Consider the following 14420-nt stretch of genomic DNA (forward strand, 5'->3'; position numbering starts at 1 on the left):
TTTGTAATTCACAGTGATTTCTGAAGAGTTTGTGAATCTTCAATAGAAGTAAACAAAGGTGAAAGAAGTGAATTCAGAAGATATGATAATAATTTGAGAAAGATAATAATTTATTTTCAATAACTGATCACTGATGTGTGTAAGAAGAATTAATATAAGAGAAAATAATCTTGGTTCTTAGCTTAGTTATAATTTTAGTACTAACTCAGATTGAATATCATTGATATATAAAAGGAAATAAATAATCTTGGTTAATCTCTGGCATATTTCTTAAAATATATTAATATTGTGAAAGAGAGTATTATCAAATTATGTTATCAGATGATATCATTAAAAATATATTAATATTGTGAATATCAATGTTGAAAAAATGTTGATACTTATACATTATAGTGATTTGTGAATCATGATAGTTAAATATATATATATATATATATCATTCCTGACTTGATTACAACTTGTACAATAATTTTTGAAAACTCAAAATCAATTTTAATTATTAATAATTAAAAACTTAAACTTATAACTAACTAATATAAAAAGAAAAAAATCTACTTCTTCTCTTTCTCATTCTTCTTATCATTCTTCATAATTCATTTCTCATTCTTCTTCTTCTTCTTCTTCTTCTTCTTCTCCTTCTCCTTATCTGAGATAATAATCATTTCAAAATCTCTCTTCACTGCCTTCTCAGAGAAGGGTTCTCACTGCTTCTTCTTAGTCAGGTCAATCTGTGCCTTAAAATCCTGCATTTCCTGGTCTGCTGTCTCAGGTTCCATCTCAGCAGTAAGCAGATTGACATGCCTAGAGAGCAGGGCTGCCTTCTCAATGTCCTGGATCATGGAGTGCATTTGAGACCTGAACAAGGCCTCAATCCCCTCCTCCTCTGTCAGCTTCTGCTAATCAATTAGAGAACAGAAGTATTATCAAAAATTGTTATCTCTTAATAAAAAACTTATCAGTTTTGACTTCTTTGTCTTTCACTTCAATATCTTCTCAATCTTCTTCTGTTATTACTTATTTACAGTAATACTCTTCTTCTTTCTCTCTCTCTTTATCTTGATCTTAAATTATTCTCAGAACTTCTTCTGATCTCACTGCTGCTGCATGAGACTCTTCACTGTCTTCTTTTTCAATCTCTCACAGATGATGCTATCTACATTATTTCTATACTTAGTTCAGTCTAAATCTATCAGAAGTATTACTTAAAATTATTATCATTCTACTTTCTTACAGAGTCTCTTCAAGGTATTATAATATGTCTTACAATCTGTCTTCTCATGCTTGAACATCTTCTTCTTCTCTCTCTTCAATCTGTGACAGTGCTCACGCGCCTTGATGGTCTGCAGAACTGCAGAATATTTGAAGAGAGATAACATGATTGGTTTTGATAAGTGTTGAGAGAAGAGTGAAGGTAGGTAATGATATGATGATAATAATGATGATGATGATGATGATGATAATGATAATGATGATGATGATAGTGATGATGATAATAATGATGATGATGATGATGATGATGAAAGAAAGAGTGCATCAGAATATATTATTGACTTATTAAACATAAAGAGACAAAGAAACTATTAACAGCTTTCAGAGATGTACAGAAATGACTACAGTGTTATATAGCAACATTATCTTCATTCAATGCATGCACTATTGATATTCTTTGTATGCATTTATCATATAATCTATATCAGAGATACATGCAGAAAACAGATCTTTGTTACTATGAAGAATGATTGCAGCAATTCTCTGTTTTCATATTATAAAGATAAGTTATTCTCATTTCTTTCTTCTCTCTTTTCTCTTCTTCTTCAATTCATCACTAAGTTCAAGCTGATATGAAAACTATTAAAACACTCACAGAAACCCTTAAATTAAAGAGTATAAACTAATCAAATTTTAAATGCAGATGAATCAAATTAATTCAATAATACTAATTATTCATTCTCTTCTTAATAAAACAACAGTCATGTCTTTCTTCTCTCTCTTTAAATGAAACATGGCTTGTGAAAAGTGAGTACTACACCAGGCCATAATGATCAACACAGCCTCAGCACACAGGGCTGTATACACACAGTGTGTGCTGGACTGAGAGACTGCATGAGTTGCAAACCAATGACAGTATCTCAGAAAGAGCCATGCAGTGTGGAAAAGCTGCAACTCTCAGTCACATGCATAGAGGGTGAATCACTGCAGTAAGTGCATATGCATTGTATGAAAGTAACACTTTTTAATAACACTCAGTCTCTGATATCATGAAAATAGAGTCTCTCTGTGAGATTCATTTTTATCAGAAGTCAGAGAATCTTATATTTCTCAAGATCATCTTTACACATCTTGTTCATGAAATCAATGAGAGAAATCATTGATTTCAGTGTTCTGTTCTTGATGTCATTCAAGTGATAGCAGAGTTCACCCTGATCACACTTTTTAAGTGTATGTTTTCTAATTATTCACATTTATACAGATATATACTGATTATTTGTTAGATAATGTTAAGACAATGACTCATCACAGCTGTGTTATTCTCACTATGAGAGATACACAGTTGATGATGAATATTATGAAGACTCTGAAGAGTGAGTATTTTGAGAGTGCTGCAGCTCTGTGACCTTGATTTTTTTTGTTTTTATTTTTTATTTTTTTCTTTTTCTTTTCTTTTTTTTTTTTTTTAATGTGATTTTTTCTTGTGTTTGTTTTGTTTTTTATTTTTTATTTTTTTTTGTATTTTATGTTTTTTTCATAATTAAAATTATATGAATTATGATCTGTGTTCAGAAAAGTAATGATATTTGATAACACTCTCTATTGAATTTTTAATAAATGAGTACTATGTTATGATATTATGTAAGTGAGAAGTGATTTCATGATCTTATTTAATGCTATTCTCAATAATGAGATCAGAATGAAAATGTGACTAAGAATTCAAACATATTCTTTATCTAAGACTAGATTTTTATTTGAAAAGTGAATCTTCTAGTTTCAGCTGTATTATAGATGAGATATTTTCTTTTTACATTTAATTAAACAAGATTTTCACTTGGGTTTTATTTCAAATCTTGAATAATGTATACTCTTCTTTTGTTTCTGTCAGCTTTCATTTCACTTATCTAAACAAGATTCTTTTATTTTTCTCTTTATCAAAGATTAGAACATAATTTTTTGAATAGATCTGCTTAATTCTGAACTCTTTTTTACAGCTTAATCAGTCAAGTCATTGTCATGAATATTTATATAAGCAGAAACTCAGTATAAATGAATTATCAGCTTTAATATTCTTCTCTTTTGAATTTTCAAAACAGAGTTTAAGATCAGTTCAAGATTCATTTAATCATTATAAATCTGACTATTTCTAAGTCTTTTTAAAGCAGCTTGACTATCAGAGAATATTCATGTCTCTTTCAAACTATTTCTCAATGTATGAGATTTTATTTCAATAAGTTTGAAAGCTTTCACTATTATAAATAGTTCAGTATCAAAGACTTCAGATTCACAGTCTAAATTTCAGAAATCTGAGATAAAATTGATATTATCTTCAGTATAAGTAATATCTGCATCTAATCTATTCAAATTCTCATTTTTGAAGTTATCTGAATAAATCAGAATAGAGTCTTCTATATTAATTATAGAAATTCTCTTCAAATGCTGTTTATATTCTTTCTTCTTAAATAGTTCACTTATTTGTAAGTTTATAAGAGATTCAAGCTTTTCTCTTCAGAGAGATATCTTCTCATGATCAACTTTTTCAACATTTAAAGAAGAAAATTGATTTTTAATCAGTGAGTATAGTCTGTACAGTTGAGAAGACATTTTCTTTGAAGAATTATTTTCATTTCAATCAAGAAATCTATTTCAATTCAGTTTATTTTCAGAGTTAATTAATGAAAATGAAGAAGAGACTCTTTCTCTGATTATATAATTTAAGCTCATCTTTATAACTCTCAAAGCATAGTTCATACAGGCCTTTTCAAATCTAATAGCAGGAGAGAGAATTGAAGCTTCAATTTTCATTACTTTAATAGAAGATGATTTGAATGCTCTCAGAATTCTTCTTAAAGCTCTGTTTTACAGACTTTGAAAGAGTTCAGTGAAATTCTCTTAATTATTTCATTAAACTTGAACTTCATAATCAGCTACTGAGGTAATACAGGCTATATATAACTGTCTCATAGCCTGGAAGAATAGACCTCTCTCTGTATTTGATAGTTTAATTATGTTGTTCAATAGTCTTTCTGCCTTGACATGTAAGAATAAGTGCTCGCAGGCAATTATTTGAGTGTTTGCAGCTTGGCGTGATATGTACTGTTAACTACTTCAAGTATTCACAGTAGAAAGATAAAATGTAGAGATTAAATGTATAATAGTATTCAAGCTGAGTTGTGAATAGTATTCACAAACTTCAGTCTATATAGTTGTGTGTAGTCAAGAGCTGCTAACTCTATTAATTATACAAGAGATAGAAATAGAGATAAAGAATCTGTAAGAAGTGAGATTTCTTATATACTCTTCTCTCTCTAAGACTTCATCTGTGAAGTGTTTCACTGAGTGACTTCATAGAATCAGCTCAGCACTGCAGTGATACTCACTAAAAACTCTTCATATCTATAAAAAATCTCAGTGAGGAAAAATCCCTTGTTACTGCAAAGAGAAAAAAGTCTGTTACTTAGTTTCTTATTCTATGAGATTCTTTATAATCTACAGATTCTTCTCTGACTATCACACAGATTCATCTCACATCTTTCATACAGAAAAGTTTCAGTTGACTCTTAATCATTTTCATGAGATTCTTATGTAATTATCACACAGATTCATCTCACAGATAAATCACTCTCTATGAGATCATTCTCATTAAAGAGAAGTATTTATGAGTTAATCTTTCACTTATTCTTATGAATCATTGTTTTTTAATACTGTAGAATTGTGAGGAATTTTCTATTCTTTCATCAACTCTGTAGAATTATAGAATTAAGATATTTATAGTCTGCAATCACTCTTTGTAGTCACATAGAAAGATTCAGATCTGTAATTCATAATTACTTTTTATTTACTAGAGTAATCTGACTGTTCTGCAGAATCATTCACAGTGTAAGTAAATCTCTCTAGAGTAGTATAAATATCTCAGATCTGTCTGTGAAATCTTATCTTCTTTTCTGTTTTTCTATAACAGCTCTTATTTTTATAAACTGTGAGTATTCTCATTTATCTGTGAAGTGTTTTCACTTAGATAACAGAGAGAGAGTGTTTCTGACAATATTCATATATTAATTCAAGAACTTCTCAAGAATAAAATTTTTTTTTAATTTTAATATCTTTATAAATAATGTCTGACTACTGCTGAGCTTCTTATAAGTATCTCTGCAACTTCTCTGATCACTTTTTATCAGCTGATGAAGTAGATATATCACTGCTTATAACAGTATCTTTATCTCTCTTAGCTTTGTCACTGCACTCAATCTTCAGATTAGCAGTTAACTTCATATCTTCTTCAGATCAGTTTCTGACTTTAAGTAGTATAGTCTCACTCTTTACTGTAAGTCTCTCTATAAGTAATTTCTTACAGATTCTAGTTAACAGTTCTTGCAAAGCTTCTGATATTATCAGTGTCTTCTACAGTTCTACAGATCTATAATCACTCTCTCTCTATCTGTATAATCTCTGATCAGATATATGTAAATATGTCTAGATTCTCTATCAATGATTCTCACACTGCAGTGCATTTCTGTAATTTTATTATCAATAAGAGATAAGTTCTCAGATATCTGTAAAATTCAGATAATCAAGACAATATGAATATCATGAATTCATAACAGAAGTTAATCTGAGTAGATAAGCTCTCTCTCTACATCTTAATTATTTTCAGACTGAATACTTCAGTATAACTGAGAAAGTGAACACAGCTTCATAAGAAGTATCTGATTACATACATAGATAATCAGCTCTCAAGACTCTGCTACAACTAGACTGGCCGGCGGGACCATGAATTTCACATTTGGTCCCATTTGGTCTGGTCTCATACATTTCTTGACGTGAGTCCCACCAGGACCAAGCCTCAAAAAAATCTGAAAATGGATCATTTCTGAGAGAAATGGTGTGAAAAATGACCAGATTTAATTCAAGAACAGTGAAATGAGAGTAATTTTCCAGAATAAACTGTGAAAGATGATCATTCTTTCAAAATCAGAATGGGACTGAGACTGAAGATTAAAATCAGTCTCATTCAGTTCATTCAGTGATTACTTATATAATCAGAATTTGATAACAATTATTGATAACACTCATGAAACAACTAAATATATTCTTGTGCAAGTTTATTCTTCACTTTCTTATAAAAACTACACTTCTCTGATATACTGTGATCAGAGGTATTAAACTGTCTGATAATTCCATGTTTTACAATCATGAGTTTCTTGATTATTTCTTCTTATAATTGTCCCCAGTGATAGTGATAAATATCTTGACTTGAGTTGAACTTTCACTTCATTCTCATCCCTGTCAATGAAATTGTCAGAATATCATGTGCCATCAGTGCAACAGTTGAATATATACTCTCAACAATTTTTCATAACTCTAGAATTGATTTAATGTGTAAATTCATCAGATCATCTTGAAGATAGCAATCAAATTCAGTTTTACAAGCATGTAATTTTGCCTGATTTTCAGTTGTAATTAATGTATGCAAGTTCTGTTTCAAAGTGAGTATTATAGTTCTATGTGATATGAAGCATTATCAAAGATTGTTACTTACTAGGAAATTGTATTCCACTGTCTTCACATCTCAAACATCTGCTCATTCAAATCTCTGATAGTTAGCATTGTAGTAGTCTCAGACTAATTTGACATATGAGTCTCATTTCTTCTCTGTTCAATCTTAAGAAGTGTAGATGTTAACTCAACAGAAGAAATCTAGTAGAGCTGCTACAGTATAGTACTCTGTAAAAGATTGTTTCATTTTGCTATAGTAATATGCCAGTTTATCCCTTGCAGTAACAATAGCCTGCACTATAGTATCATCTCAGACTGAATTTCTTTTTGAGTGATTCAACTGCTTCTCAAGATAAGTAAATAAACTGTTATACACTCACCAGACTGACTGCAGCATTGGTGTATAAGTGATTGAGACTGTCTTTATTATCTTATAAAACTGAAACAGTAAATTAATCACATATTTCAACTGAGTTCACTTCATATCAGAAAGTTTCAATATCTGAATCTTTTTCTAATCAGAGTGTTGCACTCAATGATCAATTATCTGACACAATCAAAGAGTCTGAACAGTCATCTCATATGTTGAACTTCATCATGTTTTAACATCCTGTATCATATTCAGTGATGTAACTGATTTGTTTATTTATTGAATATCATGAAATCATTATTATTGTTTAGAAGAGGTACAAATTGCATTAGCAATGTTTCAAATCTATGATATTTAAATTATTAGTCAATCTATTCAAAATTAACAGTAGCATTATCAAAAAGCATTATCAAAAAGCAATATTAAAAAGTGTTGTTAAAAAATATTATCTTTTGCAAAGTGAATACAAAAGTTACTTGAGTAATCACTTTATCTTATTCTCATTCAGAATCAGTCATCTCATATATTCTTTATCTCAATGTTAAGATTCTTTATCAGTGTTTGCATTACAAGTTAAACCACATGAGCAATGCAGAGAATATGACCTTGTTTATTATTTTAGAAATGCAAAGTCAATTTTTGCTTCAAGCTCTTCATCATAGTGTAGTTATTTGCAGCATTGTCAGTTGTAATTATAAGAAGACTGAGACTAATATCTCAATAGTCATTTTTAATCACAGTCATTAATATCTCTGTTATATAATCCTCAGTATGACTACTGATCAATGATTCAAATTCAATTAATGTCTCTCAATAAGTTCAGTTCTCATCAATATAATAACATGTAACTCTCATAAATGCAAGATTGTTTGTACTAGTTCATGCATTCACTGTGAGAGACACTCTTCAATGATTCTTCAACTCTGATTCTAGATATTGTATATTGACTTTGTAGTATGTCTCAAGGTTGAACTGAAGACAGAATTGATATGGAATATGAAGATTTGAATTAAGTATTTGAAGAAGTGTTCAGAATTCAGGGTTTTCAATTGATTGAAGAGAAAGATTCAGAGATATACACATGTGAAGTAATTATTCACAGAAGTTATCAGATGAGAGTTATGAAATCAGAGTACTAATACAGAGTTATTTTCACATGATTTTCTTCAAATTAGAAAGTTAGTATTATCAAAAATCATTATCTGATAGAGTAACTTATCAGCTCAGTAGTAATTTTCTGATTATTTTTCTTTTATTGTCTGCATTCTGATGACTTCAGATGTCAGAAAATTTCTTCAGAGCTATGATCAGTTCATGATGAATGTTTCTGAATGAAGTTACAGTGATTGTAGCAAAGAGATGACTCTTCAGTAATCTGTAATACAATCTGTTGATAATTATTCTATAGTTTATCTCAATGTTTGTGTTGAGTTTTTCATAAATTTCATGACCTGGAATCAGATGTGAAGAATGAAGTGATTATTCATTATAATTGAAAGAGAGCATTCTGTGTTGAATTGTAAATAATGTAGACTTTGTAATTCACAGTGATTTCTTGAAGAGTTTGTGAATCTTCAATAGAAGTAAACAAAGTGAAAGAAGTGAATTCAGAAGATATGATAATAATTTGAGAAAGATGATAATTTATTTTCAATAACTGATCACTGATGTGTGTAAGAAGAATTAATATAAGAGAAAATAATCTTGTTTCTTAGCTTAGTTATAATTTTAGTACTAACTCAGATTGAATATCATTGATGTATAAAAGTAAATAAACAATCTTGATTAATCTCTGTCATATTTCTTGAAATATATTAATATTGTGAAAGAGAGTGTTATCAAATTGCATTATCAGATGATATCATTAAAAATATATTAATATTGTGAATATCAATGTTGAAAAAATGTTGATACTTATACATTATAGTGATTTGTGAATCATGATAGTTAAATATATATATATATATATATCATTCCTGACTTGATTACAACTTGTACAATAATTTTTGAAAACTTAAAATCAATTTTAATTATTAATAATTAAAAACTTAAACTTATAACTAACTAATATAAAAAGAAAAAAATCTACTTCTTCTCTTTCTCATTCTTCTTATCATTCTTCATAATTCACTTCTTATTCTTCTTCTTCTTCTTCTTCTTCTTCTTCTCCTTCTTCTCATCTGAGATAATAATCATCTCAAAATCTCCCTTCACTGTCTTCTCAGAGAAGGGTTCTCACTGCTCTCTCCCAGTCAGGTCAATCTATGCCTCAAAATCCTGCATTTTCTGATCTGCTGTCTTGGGTTCCACTCCAGCAGTAAGCAGATTGACATGCTCAGAGAGCAGAGCTATCTTCTCAATATCCTGAATTATGGAGTGCATTCAAGACCTGAACAAGGCCTCAATTCCCTCCTTCTCTGTCAGCTCCTGCTAATCAATTAGAGAACAGAAGCATTATCAAAAATCATTATCTCTTAATAAAAAACTTACCAGTTTTGACTTCTTTGTCTCTCACTTTAATATCTTCTCAATCTTCTTCTGTTATCACTTATTTACAGTAATACTCTTCTTCTCTCTCTCTCTCTTTATCTTGATCTCAAATCATTCTCAGAACTTCTTCTGATCTCACTGCTACTGCATGAGGCTCTTCACTGTCTTCTTTTTCAATCTCTCACAGACAGCATCATCTGCATTATTTCTATACTTAGTTCAGTCTAAATCTATCAGAAGTATTACTTAAAATTATTATTATTCTGCTCTCTTACAGAGTCTCTTCAAGGTATTATAATATGTCTTACAATCTGTCTCCCTGCACTTGAACATCTTCTTCTTCTCTCTCTTCAATCTGTGACAGTGCTCACGCGCCTTGGTGGTCCACAGGACCACAGAATATTTGAAGAGGGATGACATGATTGGTTTTGATAAGTGTTAAGAGAGAGGTGAAGACAGGCAATGATATGATGATGATAATGATGATGATGATGATGATGATGATGATGATAATAGTGATGATGATAATGATGATGATGATGATGATGATGATAATGAAAGAGAGAGTGCATTGGAATATATTATTAACTTATCAAACATAAAGAGATAAAGAAACTATTAACAGCTTTCAGAGATGTACAGAAACAGCTACAGTGTTGCATAGCAACATTATCTTCATTCAATGCATGCACTATTGATATTCTTTGTATACATTTATCATATAATCTATATCAGAAATACATGCAGAAAACAGATCTTTATTACTATGAAGAATGATTGCAGTGATTCTCTGTTTTTATATTATAAAGATAAATTATTCTCATTTCTTTCTTCTCTCTTTTCTCTTCTTCTTCAATCCATCACTAAGTTCAAGCTGATATGAAAACTATTAAAACACTCACAGAAATCCTCAAATTGAAGAGTATAAACTAATCAAATTTTAAATGCAGATGAATCAAATTAATTCAACAATACTAATTATTCATCTCTCTCTCAATAAAACAACAGTCATGTCTTTCCTCCCCCCCCTCAAATGAAACATGGCTTGTGAAAAGTGAGTATCATGCCAGGCCATAATGATCAATACAGCCTCAGCATGCAGAGCTGTATACACACAGTGCATGCTGAACTGAGAGACTGCATGAGTTGCAAACTGACAGCAGCATCTCAGAGAGAGCTGTGCAGTGTGAGAAAGCTGCAACTCTCAGCTACATATGCAGAGAATGAATCACCGCAGTAAGTGCATGTGCATTGCATGAAAGTAACACTTTTTGATAATACTCAGTCTCTGATATCATGAAAATAGAGTCTCTCTGTGAGATCTGTTTTTATCAGAAGTTGAGAAATCTTATATTCTTCAAGATCATCTTCATGTGCCTTGTCCATGAAATCAATGAGAAGAATCATTGATTTCAGTGTTCTGTTCTTGATGTTATTCAAGTGACAGCAGAGTCCACTCTGATCACACTTTTTGAGTGTATGTTTTCTAATTATTCACATTTATACAGATATATACTGATTATTTGTTAGATGATGTTAAGATAATGACTCATTGCAGCTGTGTTATTCTCACTGTGAGAGATATATAATTGATAATGAATATTGTAAAGACTCTGAGAAGTGAGTATTTTAAAGATGCTGCAGCTCTGTGATCTTGATTTTTTTTATTTTTATTTTTTATTTTTTTCTTTTTCTTTTCTTTTTTTTTTTTTTTAATGTGATTTTTTCTTATATTTGTTTTGTTTTTTGTTTTTTGTTTTTTTTTGTATTTTATGTTTTTTTCATAATTAAAATTATATGAATTATGATCTGTGTTTAGAAAAGTAACAATATTTGATAACACTCTCTATTGAATTTTCAACAAATGAGCACTATGTTATGATATTATGTAAGTGAGAAGTGATTTTATGATCTCATTTGATGTCATTCTCAATAATGAGATCAGAATGAAAATGTGACTAAGAATTCAAACATATTCTTTATCCAGGACTAGATTTTTATTTGAAAAGTGAATCTGAGATCTTTAATATTTGAAATAATGTGATTTGGGATCAATGTGATGAACACAAACCATGATCAGAAGTAATGCTTTTAGGCAACGTGACAACTGTAAAGTTTGGTCCTGGTCCCAGACACGGTCACACGGTCAGTCTAGCTACAACTATATATATTCTGATATCTGACTTCTCTGAAGTCTGTACATTTCTGATAGTCTTTATACTAAATACAACAATTGTCTGTATTACAGATATAATACTCTCTACTTCTTTGAAGAAGAAAATTAGTAGTTATAAGAGAATTAAGTATTACAGATATTAAGAATATAAGTATAAGTTTTCTTTATTTTTTCTTTATTAATCTCTAAATTATCTTTACAGATCTGTTTCTATTTTCTTTTTTTTTTTAACTTTAATGAGAATATAATTTCTTCTTTCTTTTACATACATCACAGACTGTTTATCTTAGTAGAAACTCATCATCTTATAAACTAGAATTTATAAATGACAGTATTAATATCTTTATTATAATCAGGTTCTTAGTAAAGACTGTGTCATTCTAACTTATCAGAATTCACAGTATAAAAGTTATATCTCAGCTTTCACAGATATCTTATCTACTCAGATAATTTCTAAGTGAACTTATTTATCTTATCAGAATACTCTTATTACTGAATCTTGAATCAGAGCTTATAATCTCACTTCTCTGAGTTAATAATTTCTTTAATCTGATATTCTCTTTCACTCTCTAGTATTTTATAAACAGAGTGATAAGTCACAGAGTTTTCTTCTAAGAAATTCTTATATTTACAGAGTAAAGAAATATGAAAAACATTATCTATCTATAACTTAGATAACAGTTTTAATTTATAGAACTGTAAGCTAACTTTCTTCATAATCTTATAAGACTCTGTTTATAAAAGATTCAGCTTCTTACTAGATCTCTGTATAATAATATTTTCTAAACTCTGTCAGACTCTATTATCTTTCTTGAAACTCTTTATAATATACTTAAAGTTATAGTATCTCTTCTGATACTCTTAAGTCTTTCTTAAGAATTTACAGACTTTCTTCTGAATATTCTGAATTCTCTCAGTCTATTCACAGACATTATCATACTCTATAATATACTCTCATGAGTTTATCAAGATTATCTGCAGATAAGTCTCAGTGAGTATCTTAAAGAGAGTTTTATCTGTGCTAATATACTTTAAGTTATTATATATTAACTCTATAAGTAGTAATCAATACACTTAGTTATTCTGATTATAATTAATAAAACATCACAGATACTGTTTCAATATACTCATTAGATATTCTGTCTGATTATCTATTTATTAATAAAAACCTGTACTTAGATCTTATGAAATCTTCAGTATAGTTATCAGATTAGATCAGAACTTCTCTGTAAAGATTGATTCTCTATCTGAGATAATATTTACAGACAATTCATATAACTGAATTATATCACAGATAAAGATATAAGTCAAATTCTTTAACTTTAAGTTCTTACAGATAAGTATAAAGTGTGTTATCTTGATAAAGTAATTCACTATCATCAGCACACTGTCAAAGCAGATATTATATATATTCTTACTTTCAGAAAGATCTATAAGAGTATTTATTTCTAGCTGTTCTCAAGATTTCTACAGAATGAATAGAGAAGTAAGTTCTTTATATAATCTGAACTACACTATCTGTAAATTCTGATAAATAGTATAAGAATTCACTATCTTCTTCACAAGTTCTTATATCTTCAGTCAGAAGTATTTTCTTATAAACAACTCATAAGATCTAGTATCTGTAAAATAACTCACTAGAGAAGAGTCATGATATCTTTTAATAAGTTTTATATATAGAAACTCATTTATAAGTATATAAATTCAGCTCTCTCTTTATAAGAGATTATTTAAGTCTCTTTAATTCTTTATTTCTGCAGAATTGATTTCTGCTGTGAGCAGTTTCTGAATATACTGAGTATATTCATTCTTCAGTTACAGTTCAGATAATCTGAATAGAAGATCTTATAAAGACTTATACTCTGTTTCTTCTTACATCAGATCTTCTGTAGTACTTTTCAAAGTCTGTAAATTCTTCAGATTATAGATACTCTTTTCAAGAATTCTTATAGAGATTCTCAGAGTATTAACTCTCAATATTATAAAGAGTAGTTGTATAGACTTCTTCTCTCTCTTCTCTCTTTTCTCTTATAGAGAATTGAGAGACTCTTCACTTAATGTCTTTATAACACTCAGTTTAAGTATTCTGTAAAGCTTTTCTGTCTTCTCTAGTCTCTCTGTATCTGTCACTCTAATCTTCTTAATATAGTCTGATCTGTAAGAGAGTTCATCTGCTGAATTCTTAGTTCTCTTAATATATTCTATCTTGAAACAGAATCTACTTAGTCTCGGAGCTCAGTAAATCTACTACTATGAGAGTTTCTTAATTAAAGTAAACTATTATAAGCTATTATAATCAGTTCTAACAGTAATCACTATTACAAGACTCTTAAAGTAGTAATATCAGTAATGAAAGAATTTCACTATTATAAGAAGCTTCTGATTATAAATATTATAGTTAATCTTCATAGATTACATCTTTCATAAGAAAAAAGACTACTGAAACTCAGTTCTCATTTAACTGTAGTTATAAGACTATTTCTGAAATTATAAAGAAGAAGATATCTATCTTCAATCCTGATTAAAAGTAAGAGATTAAAGTAGAACAGTATCACTATATATATAAATATCTCTTTCAATCTTGTAAAGACCTTATGAGCTTTTAAAATAAGAAAGGTCTCACAGGTCTTCTTCTTAATAATCTTTTCATCTTCATTATAAGATAACTTCTTCTATTTC

At 29.3% G+C, this 14420-nt stretch overlaps 1 protein-coding gene across 1 annotated transcript; it reads right to left on the bottom strand.

Annotated features, from left to right (window-relative positions):
* Positions 1 to 701: 701 nt before the first annotated feature.
* Positions 702 to 1376, bottom strand: BDBG_17349 (uncharacterized protein; the record flags this gene model as incomplete). The annotated part of the gene is made up of 2 exons (XM_031725091.1): positions 702 to 896; positions 1224 to 1376. 2 exons carry the CDS (start codon positions 1374 to 1376, stop codon positions 702 to 704), a joined length of 348 nt encoding a protein of 115 aa, XP_031579296.1.
* Between the last annotated feature and the right edge of the window lie 13044 nt (positions 1377 to 14420).

Source organism: Blastomyces gilchristii (genome assembly GCF_000003855.2).
Source record: "Blastomyces gilchristii SLH14081 genomic scaffold supercont1.13, whole genome shotgun sequence".
Lineage (NCBI taxonomy): Eukaryota > Fungi > Ascomycota > Eurotiomycetes > Onygenales > Ajellomycetaceae > Blastomyces > Blastomyces gilchristii.